This window comes from Vidua chalybeata, chromosome 7, assembly GCF_026979565.1.
Source record: "Vidua chalybeata isolate OUT-0048 chromosome 7, bVidCha1 merged haplotype, whole genome shotgun sequence".
In the NCBI taxonomy this organism is placed as follows: domain Eukaryota; kingdom Metazoa; phylum Chordata; class Aves; order Passeriformes; family Viduidae; genus Vidua; species Vidua chalybeata.
The window spans coordinates 2,122,484-2,131,419 of NC_071536.1; the positions used below are offsets into that span (position 1 = coordinate 2,122,484).

An 8,936-nucleotide genomic window follows, 5' to 3' on the forward strand; every position below is an offset into this window, starting at 1 on the left:
CCGGCAGCAGCGCCGCAGCCCCACAGCAGCTCCAGGGGAGCCCCATCAAGAGGCACCTCAGAGCCCTCAGCAATCCAGCCAGCAACACACGGGCAGGAGGACACGGATGGCGCTTCCTGCCTGGGACAGGCCTTGTGGCCATCTCCAGGCACCGCTCTCGCAGGGATCCCCGCGGCCCCAGCCCTGCCCACCCGCTCTGTGGGCAGCACAAAGGCTTCAGCAGAACCCCCAAAGGCCAGGGGGCTTCTGGCCATTTTCCCTGTAACACTGCACGACTGGGAAGCTTGCTGAGCACAAGCACCCTTTTCCCCCTCCTCCCCTATGCCCTGCAGATCCAGGGTAGCAAAAGAAAGATCCTGGGAGTCTGTCTATTATAACACATACTATATTTACATACTGAAGGAAAAGAAAACAATATATTTATTTACATTCAATATCTACATATTAATGGAAAACAAAAGGAAGGAAAAAGCTATTTTGAATAAAATCTCTGCCTGCTCTGGAGGCCCCAGCAAAGACAGCCTCCTGGATCAGCCCTCCACAGAGCCCCAGCAGCCCAGCCAGCTGAGCCGCGACAGACGAGGCCGTGTCTTCCATGCCCGGCGCAGCTGATCTCGCAGCCTCTGGAACTTTGGGATGGGAGCCTGCTCTACTGCCTTGAGGATGCACAATGATTGAATTGCCAGGCTTCCAACGCTGACGCTGATGTCATTCACCATTCCTTCAAGGGCTGAAAGAGAGAGGATCAGAGCCATGGCCAGATCCTGGATCTGCGGGGAGCCGAGGAGAGCCCCCTGCCAGGGCCATCCCAGCCAGTTCTTGCCATGGTCAGGAGGGAGTAGGGACCAACAGGATCAGGTCGAAGCTGCGGGCCACGAATCCCCCATGTGTCCCTGAAATCTCTGTGTGTTCTGCCCAGGCCAGCCCTGCTCCGCACAGGGAGCAGAGCCCTCTGCAGCCGGGGCAGGGATGGCAGCTGCCCCCGCCAGCCCCCGCTGTCAGCCCGCTGTCCTCACTCACCATTGCAGATCAGCTGGAGCTCTCCCTGCTGCCCCCTCAAGCTCCGCCCGGCCATCCCTGTGAACACAGAGCCTGTCACGGCCCAGCGGCACAGCTCCCTGCCAGCGGCGCTGCCAGCCCTGTGGCCACACGGCCTCGTGGCCCGGCAGGGCTCAGCCCGGGCCCTTGCCGCACGCTGCCGCCCAAGGGCACGGCTGCCGGAGGGCGGCAGCAGCGCCCAGGCCAGGCGGGGCTCCACGGCGCCGGGCCCGGATGGCGCTGCCGGGGCAGCAGGCGGGGCTGGGGCCGAGCTGCGGCGGGGCGGGGAGGGAGCCCGGGCTCCTGGCTCACCCATGAACCTGACGGCCGCCTCTCGTAGGGGCTCCTGTGGGCTCTGCAGGTAGGGCAGGGCCCGGCGCAGGTGCTCGGCCGCTTGGCTCCTGTCCTCTGCCAGCTGGAGAGAGCGGCAGCAGGGAAGGGTTGGCGCGGGCTCAGCCCCTGGCCCGGGCGCTCCCTGCGCCCAGCCCCGGCCTCCCCTGCCCGCACAGCCCTGAGGCCCGGCCAGCAGCCGCTGGCGCCGGGCTCTGGAGGGGGCAGAGGGCCGGCTGCTGTCCGGGGAGCCGCGGTGCCGCCCCGCAGCCCCGCCGGGCCGGGGCTCCATCGGCACCCGGCTGGGACCCACGGGAGCCTGGAGAAGAGCCCGCGCGGCCTCTGGCTGCAGCAGCGGGCAGGGGCACAGCTGCCAGCCCACACACTGAGCACCGCGCCCAGGGGGCTGCTCCAGGCTGAGCCTGGGGCTTCCAGGCCGTCCTTACCAGGCAGTTGGCGAAAATCCAGAGTTTCTCCTTCTTCACCAGTTTTTCAAGATCTCTCCTCTTCAGGTACTCAGCCACACAAATCAGCGTTTCCCGAGAAGCCTGGAGAGCAGCAGAGACACGGAGATGGCCCCACAGCCCAGGGCCCAGGACCCGCGTCCCTGTGCCAAGGCCTGGAGGAGGCTGCAGCCCGCCAGGTGCCAGGGCAGGAGGCAGCCCAGCCCCCTCCCAAGGGGACAGCAACAGCCCACGAGTCCTCACCTCTGCCACACGCTGATTCTCATTGTGGCAGTGGAAGAAGAGTGGCAGCAGGCTCTGGTGCACAGGCCTTTCCAAAGGCTTTTCTCCCTTTTCCAAAAACCCCATCATGTCTTGAAAGAGTTTTATGGAGAGCAGCTGTACCTGGCTATTTTCCTATATGAAGAAAACGAAAAAACACCTCCGCTTTGGCTCCTCCAGGCCTGCCTGGGCACAGGCCTGGAACTCCACAGGGCACCAAGTTTCCAGGCAGCACCCAGTGACTGTGACTGGGGGCACAGAGCCTTACATGGTCAAAGAGTGGCAGGAGCGCCTTAGCCAGCTGCAGGGCAATGGGAGTTGAGATCAGAATGGATTTGTGCAAGAATATAAAGCTGAGTGTGATGAGTGTCAGCCCAGCTATCTCTGCATCACTGTCCCACAGTAGGTCCATGAGGCTTTCAGTCAGGCGCCACATTTTTTCAGCCTGTGTGGAACACAAGTGTTTGAAAGACCACCCTGCTGCTGCAGGGCCTGGAGGCCAAAGGCCTGTCCCGAGGCACTAGGGAAGCCGAAACGGGAGAGCTGGGAGCAGCTGCCCCAGCGCCTGAAGCCAAGCCCAAGTGACTGTGTTCCCAGCGCAGCTTCAGCCGCTGCCCCCTCTCACCATCGAGGGATCGTCAATGAGCTCGAGAAGGGCCCTGAGCGCCAGGCGACGCCTCTCCCTGCACTCGCTCTGCAGGTACCTTGATGAGACCTCCACAACACTGTCACCACATTCACTTGAATCTAGGCACTCGAGGACCTGAAAGGCACAGGGCAGTGACAGGGGACCGGCCGGCAGGAGCCCAGAACCGCACAGGGCTGGGCCCAGGCAGCAGCACAGGGCGTGGGCACCGTCCTGGCAGCTGTGGCTACAAGAGGGCAGGGAGCTGGGAGGCAGCTCAGCGAGGCAGCGCTGGCCAACAGGCTCACCTCCACGAGGAATGCCAGGGCAGGCAGATCCCAGCGTGGCTCCTGTGTGCTGAGCAGCCAGAGGAGGTGGAGTGCAATACTGGAACACAACTCAAGAGAAGCATGGCGCATCTCCCTAGGAGGGCGAAAAAGGGACCAGGACCCTGAAGAAATCTCTCCCAGGACAGGCTCACAGAGGTCTGGTCTTTCACCAAGGGACTTGGGCCCTTTAGGAGGTATCTCCTTCTGTGCTCTCTCCTCTCCCAGCCTTTTCCAGTCTGCTTGGCAGTCCCTCGGTGACGAGGCCCTCTGGCCCATGAGCATGGGGACTGTGTGGGGCACCCCAGGCGCAGAGCACAAATGTCAGAGGCAGTGGGGAGAAGGGGGTCTCACCTGGCCAGCAGACCCACGGCATAGTGGTGGGTGTCAGCACAGAGCAGCGTGTCCCAGCCACACCTGCGTTCCATTGACACCACCACATCCTTGTACTGCTTTTGGCACAGCAGGGACTTCAGGGTCCGCACTGCAAACCTGTGTGCAGAGCAAAGCCCAGGTCACACTGGGAGCAGTGCCTCCGGCCCTGGCCATGTGGCAGGGACAGAAGGACTGGGATGGAGCACCTGTTGGGGCTGGTGGCAAGGCCGTGTTGCTCCTGGCATCCCTTCCAGAAGGTAAGAACCTTCTTTGGCATCTGTTCAGTGCTGAAGAACACTTGGAAGAGAAGATGCACAAATAGGCGGGGGAGATACGCTGTCGCTATACGTGGGACACAGGGCTCCTGGAGGATCTTCCACATCACCACAGTTGCCTGCAAAGAACAAAGCTCAATGCCGAGGTGTCCGTGTGACAGGGCCCGAGCGTGGCAGGGAGAGGCCCAGAGAGACACAGGGGGAGCAGCGGGACCGGTGGCCCTGCAGCTGCCCCTAGGCCAGGTTTCAGGGCAGCGCCTGAGGCAGGCAGATGCAGTGGGGGAAGGAGGAAGGAGAGCTGCTGGAGAGGCGGCCTTGGGGCCAGCAAAGGCCACTGGCAGAAACTCACAGCCAGGGCAAAGACACCCGTTTTGTCCCCATCGGAGGTGCACGTGCTGTACTCTGGCCAGCTCCCCAGCACATCCAGGAGAATCAGCTGCACCAGCTTCACAGTCCTGGATGAGCACATGATGGTCTTCCACATGGCCATGGCAGCTCTGTGGGGTTAGAGCTCTGTCTCAGGGGGTCTCAGGCACAGCACCCTGGCCTGGGCATGGCCCCTGAGGGGCAGCAAAGGAGCATGGCAGCAGGCTTGGGGGCCTGACATGCCAGGGCTGGGAAAGGGAGCAGCCAGAGGGCCCTGGAAGTCTCTGTTGGTCAGACACCTGGGACAGGCTGTACAGGATGATGGGCTGGGGGGAGCCCTGAGCCCTCTGGGCAGGTGGGCCCCATACCTGTCACAGGATGGGGCCACACGCAGGAGTGTCATTACTGCGTCATTTGGCTGCGCTTTGGTGAGATGCAGCAGGGTGTTGTCCAGCCTGTGCTCAGCAGAATCATTGGCCGTGAGCCACAGGTGGATGAATCTCACCATGGCAGGCACCTGGAGAAGGCACAGGGCAATTTGGAAAGCTGCCAGAAGGAGCAACGTTCCCAGTATCCCCAGAGAAGTGCTTCCCTTCCCACCACACTGCGATGGCCTCAAAGGCTCACAGGGACCAACACTAGTGGCTTGGGAAGCCATGTGACTCATGAGGGAATTGAAGCCTGGCCACAGGCTGCTTACTTGCTCTGCTCTGAAAACACCCCTCTCCACAAGCAAATCCAGCAGGGCAGCACTGGTCTCATCTTTGAGGACCTCTGAGTAATCTCTGAGCCCAGTGCCCACGGCGCTGGTCTCTTCCTGCCGAATGCTCTTGATGAATTTGCAAACAAGCTGTAGGAGAAGGCCAAGAAGCCAGGGATGTTGCATGGAGTGCTCCACACACGGTGCTGGGCTGAGCAGTGACAGCAGGCCCAGCCCAGGTGGGGATGGCTGCAGGTACCTGCGCTGCTCTGCGGAAGCGGCCACGGGTGGATTCCTGCTCTTGTCTGTGGTCCAGGGCTGCATCTGGCAAGGAGTGAGCACAGCCAGAGCTGAGGGGCTGCGGGAGAGGCCGGAGAACACAGCCCAGCCCTGCTCTCCCCAGGGAGGGACAGCCCCGGGGGGATGGAGCACGGCCCCTGTGGGATGTCTGCCAGGCCCCTCTTCCATCGTGTCCCCAGGCTGGTCCCCAGGGGCTGGGATGGGTTGGGATGGGATGCAATGGGATGCAATGGGATGCAATGGGATGCAATGGGATGCAATGGGATGTGATGAAATCCAATGGGAGAGGATGGGAGAGGATGCAGTTGGACCCGATTGGATGGGATAAAGCTCGTTGCAGGCACCAACCCTGGGGCCCAGCTCTGCCACTCACCCTCCTGCGGTGGATGGAATGGCACCACCTTTTCAGTCTCCTGTGCTGGGGCAGCTCCAGGGCCTTCTTCCTCCTCCTCCACCCAGGCCAGCTTGGGCACTCTCGGGGGTCTTTTCTCCATGTCAGTCACTGGATTTTTGGGAAATTGTAGGAGAGATGCCTCAGAAAATCTCCACATAAGCAAGTCCTGCAGTTGTGCCTGGAAGGCACCTTCCAGAGAGAAGCCTCAGGAAAGCAAGCCCTGCCCTCTGGTCTCAAGGGCTCCTGCCACAAGGACAGGAGACTCCTGTCAGGGATTGTGGTCTGGCCTCGAGGGCACTGGCGGCAGGGCTGGGAGATGCCTCAGAAAAGCTCCAGGGCACCAAGTCCCACCCTCTGCCCTCAAGGGCACCTGCAGAACAGAAGCCTCGGGAAGGCCACAGGTCACCAAGTGCTGTGCTGTGGCCTCGAGGTCAGCTGCAGGAACAACGCCTCAGAAAAGCTGCGGGTCGGACACGAACAAGTGAGCTGTGAGGGGACTCCTCACAGCACTGCTGTGTCCTGTCCTGTCCCGTCGCCTGCTCTGAGCACTCTGGCGTGCTCTTGGCACCACCAGCTGCTGTGTCACCACGTGTCACAAAGGGCCCTTGGACACCCGATTCCATTGCAATTCCATGGTGATCGTGCGGCACCACGTCACAAAGGGCCCTTGGAAACACTGTCACCTGCCCTGGGGCTCATCCCTTAAGCCTTTTTCCCATTGGACAGTGTGTACCCTAAGCACTCCCATCCCTCCCCAGTTCTATACCCTGACCCATCCTTCCCCAGTTGCTCTTGGAGCTGTCTCCCTCTGCGTGTGGTTGTCCCCCTGCTCCTGTTCCTGCTTCCTTCCTCCTTCCACCTGTCCTCAATAAACCCACGTGGATTTCAGCAGCACGAGAGTCCTCCTGTCTTTTGCTGGGGCTACATTTCTCTATCGGGGCACCTGTTGATCAGGCAGCAGCGGGTCACCCTGCAGGACGCGGTCCGGGGCAGCCCGCACAGGATCTTTAGGAACGGCTCAGAGCATCAGCAAAGCCTGCCCTGCTCTGTGGGCTCAGGGCAGCACAAGGAGCCCCCAGGGCTGCCGACGCAGCCGCGCTGGGAAGGGCACGGGGCCTTCCACGGAAGCTGCCACAGCCTCCTTGGGACACGTCCCGGCTGGTGGCCATCCTAAACCCGCGGTTGTGACAGGGACAAGGAACGTGTGGGCCAGGGCACGAACGCTGCTCTGAGCCCTGGGGCCCGGGGAGCGCTGACATCAGCAGGTGTGGCAGAGTCCCCTTTATACCCTTAGACCTTCCCAAGGTTTTGTCAGTCAACTCTTTCTCTGCTCTCCATCAGTGAGATTACTTTCTTACATCTTGATTGGAGGTCAGGTGTTGCCATGCCACACCTCCTAGTAACAAGCTCTCCCTCCTCTAAGAGCCCCAACCAGTGACACCAATTCAGGGGGGAAGGGAAAGAGGACTATGGGGAGAACATGGAAAAATAACAGAACTCTACAAACTTCTCTTCACGTCCACATAATATTCATCCCTTAATTGTGAGAGCCAACTCTTGCCTTAGTCATTTTTAACAAATGAAAGATTTTCAAGTTTGCTTCCCATAGCAAAGCAGCAACTCATTTGCCTTAACGTCAGCCATTGAGAGTCACTTTAGAAAACATAACATAGAGGCCAAAAAAATGGCCATCCATTGGTTTGCAAATCTGAGTCTGGCTCTCAGCGGCCACGGGATGGAGGTTCGCCGACGAGCTGTCCCGCCTGTGGCCGAAGGGCAGACACGCGAGTGGCCGTCCCCAATTCTCTGCCGAGACTGTTGCGGGTGGCGGTGATTGCTGTGGCGTGGGCAGCACAGCAAAGGCACAGGGCACGAGGAAAGAGAGGCAGAGGAATAAGGGAAGGACACTTGTCTGAATCTCCAAGGATTTAATTCCCAAAGGGGGGCAGAGGAAGCGCCAAATCTGAAGATGAAAGGACTCCTTTTAAAGGGTAGAGGGAACACGGGGAGTACACAACCTTTGACCAAAAAGAGGCCATTAGGGGAGGGGTGCAGGGTAAGAGCTCCCCAGTAGAAGCCAACACGGGGAGGGAGCAAACCTTACAATCCAATTGTGCTTTGAGGAAGGGATGAAAGACAGGGAACACTCCAGAACCAAAGGAGTGTGCTGTCTTTGACAGACAGGGGTAAGACAAGGGAACAAGGGAGGCATACAGGGAGACTGACAAGTAGATTGACATACATTTTGGGGGGGAAAACTGTGGCAAACAACTCAGGACTGAACCATTAGGGAAGTCAAAAGGGGTACATAGAACGAACCATTACGAACTTAGAACATGGAATATTAAAACACACTACAGAAGAACAAACTGTAAAATAACAGACTACCACACACCTGGAAATTTGATCTCATGTGCCGGCAGTACGCCGGCAGAGGAGAAAGAGAAGCGGAGGGGGGAAGGTGCCCAGCCGTGGGAGTTCTGGGCAGCCAAGACTTCAGTCGTCCTGGGAGCCCGAGACTTTTAACCCCTTCTTGGATAGAGAAAACTTGGTGAATCATTAATCCTCCTTGCTCGGAAAGACAAGATAGACTGCCTGGGATCTGAGATGTTAGAAGAAGAAATCCTAGGTGGGAGGAGATGATGGAGCGGCCTTGGCTGGACTTTTCTTGTATAGCCATAGACGGAAGCAATTTCTCCTGCAACACAGACTGCATTTTAGGGGGATGTAATGGCTTGAGCCAAGGGAGTGACTGCCAGGGCTGGAGTGTGAGTGACCTGCTGCAGTGATGCCAAGGGAGTGGCAGGAGTGGAGAGGAAGATGAGGAGGGTGTGGTGGTGCCCTCAGTCTTCAGGGAAGAAGAAGATCTCTGTTCTTGAGACCCTTGGCCCCAGGGGAGGAGAAAATGGGGGGCACTGTTGTCCCAAAAAGAGAAACTGTTGTTCTTTGCTCCTTGGCAAAGCGTCCTTCAAAGGAACCCTATGAGCAGTCTCGGTCCATCATGCACGGTGCTGAGAGCACTGGACATGGAAGGAGGATGTCACGATGGCAGATTTTCTCCAGGTGGTGCCGTGTGTGACGCGGAAACGCAAGAGGTGGCAATTGTGTTTCCTGGGGGAGTCTATGGTACAAGAGAGACTCCCCTCTCCCTTGATGGACTGAGAATTGATTATCTGAGGGCTGGTAACTTGATCGGGAATGCAAGGTTTTGTCTCACTGTGTTTTGGTGGGAATTGGGTGGGGGGAGGAGGAATGTTTTGGAAGGTTTCCATTCTGAATCCTGTGGGTGTCTTTTTTTCTAGTTGTAGGTTAATAAAGTTTTTTTTTTTACTTCTAAGCTCGAGCCCGCTCTGCTCTGTTTCCAGTCGCATCTCACAGCATTCATTTGAGAAAAATATCTTTGCATGGGTGCACTGGCATTGCGCCAGTGTCCAATCATGACAAAGGGTCAGCAAATATTAAGCAGAAGCCTAAGGAACAAG

The 8,936-nt window shown here is 58.6% G+C and overlaps 1 protein-coding gene across 2 annotated transcripts; it reads right to left on the reverse strand.

The window, feature by feature from the left end:
* Positions 1-402: 402 nt before the first annotated feature.
* On the reverse strand, positions 403-6,531 carry LOC128790963 (maestro heat-like repeat family member 5). Of its 2 annotated transcripts, none has more exons than XM_053948191.1 (16): positions 6,398-6,531; positions 5,434-5,562; positions 5,020-5,084; positions 4,761-4,910; positions 4,429-4,577; positions 4,044-4,191; positions 3,626-3,813; positions 3,399-3,536; positions 3,027-3,141; positions 2,719-2,856; positions 2,362-2,538; positions 2,076-2,228; positions 1,815-1,916; positions 1,351-1,453; positions 1,021-1,077; positions 403-730 (listed from the first exon to the last, which is right to left on the reverse strand). In XM_053948191.1, exons 2-16 carry the CDS (start codon positions 5,552-5,554, stop codon positions 531-533), a joined length of 2,004 nt encoding a protein of 667 aa, XP_053804166.1. In that variant the 5' UTR covers positions 5,555-5,562; positions 6,398-6,531; the 3' UTR covers positions 403-530. The 2 variants fall into 2 exon arrangements, with proteins under 2 accessions (XP_053804166.1, XP_053804165.1); XM_053948190.1 differs by lacking the exon at positions 6,398-6,531 and adding an exon at positions 5,825-6,351.
* Positions 6,532-8,936: the final 2,405 nt, after the last annotated feature.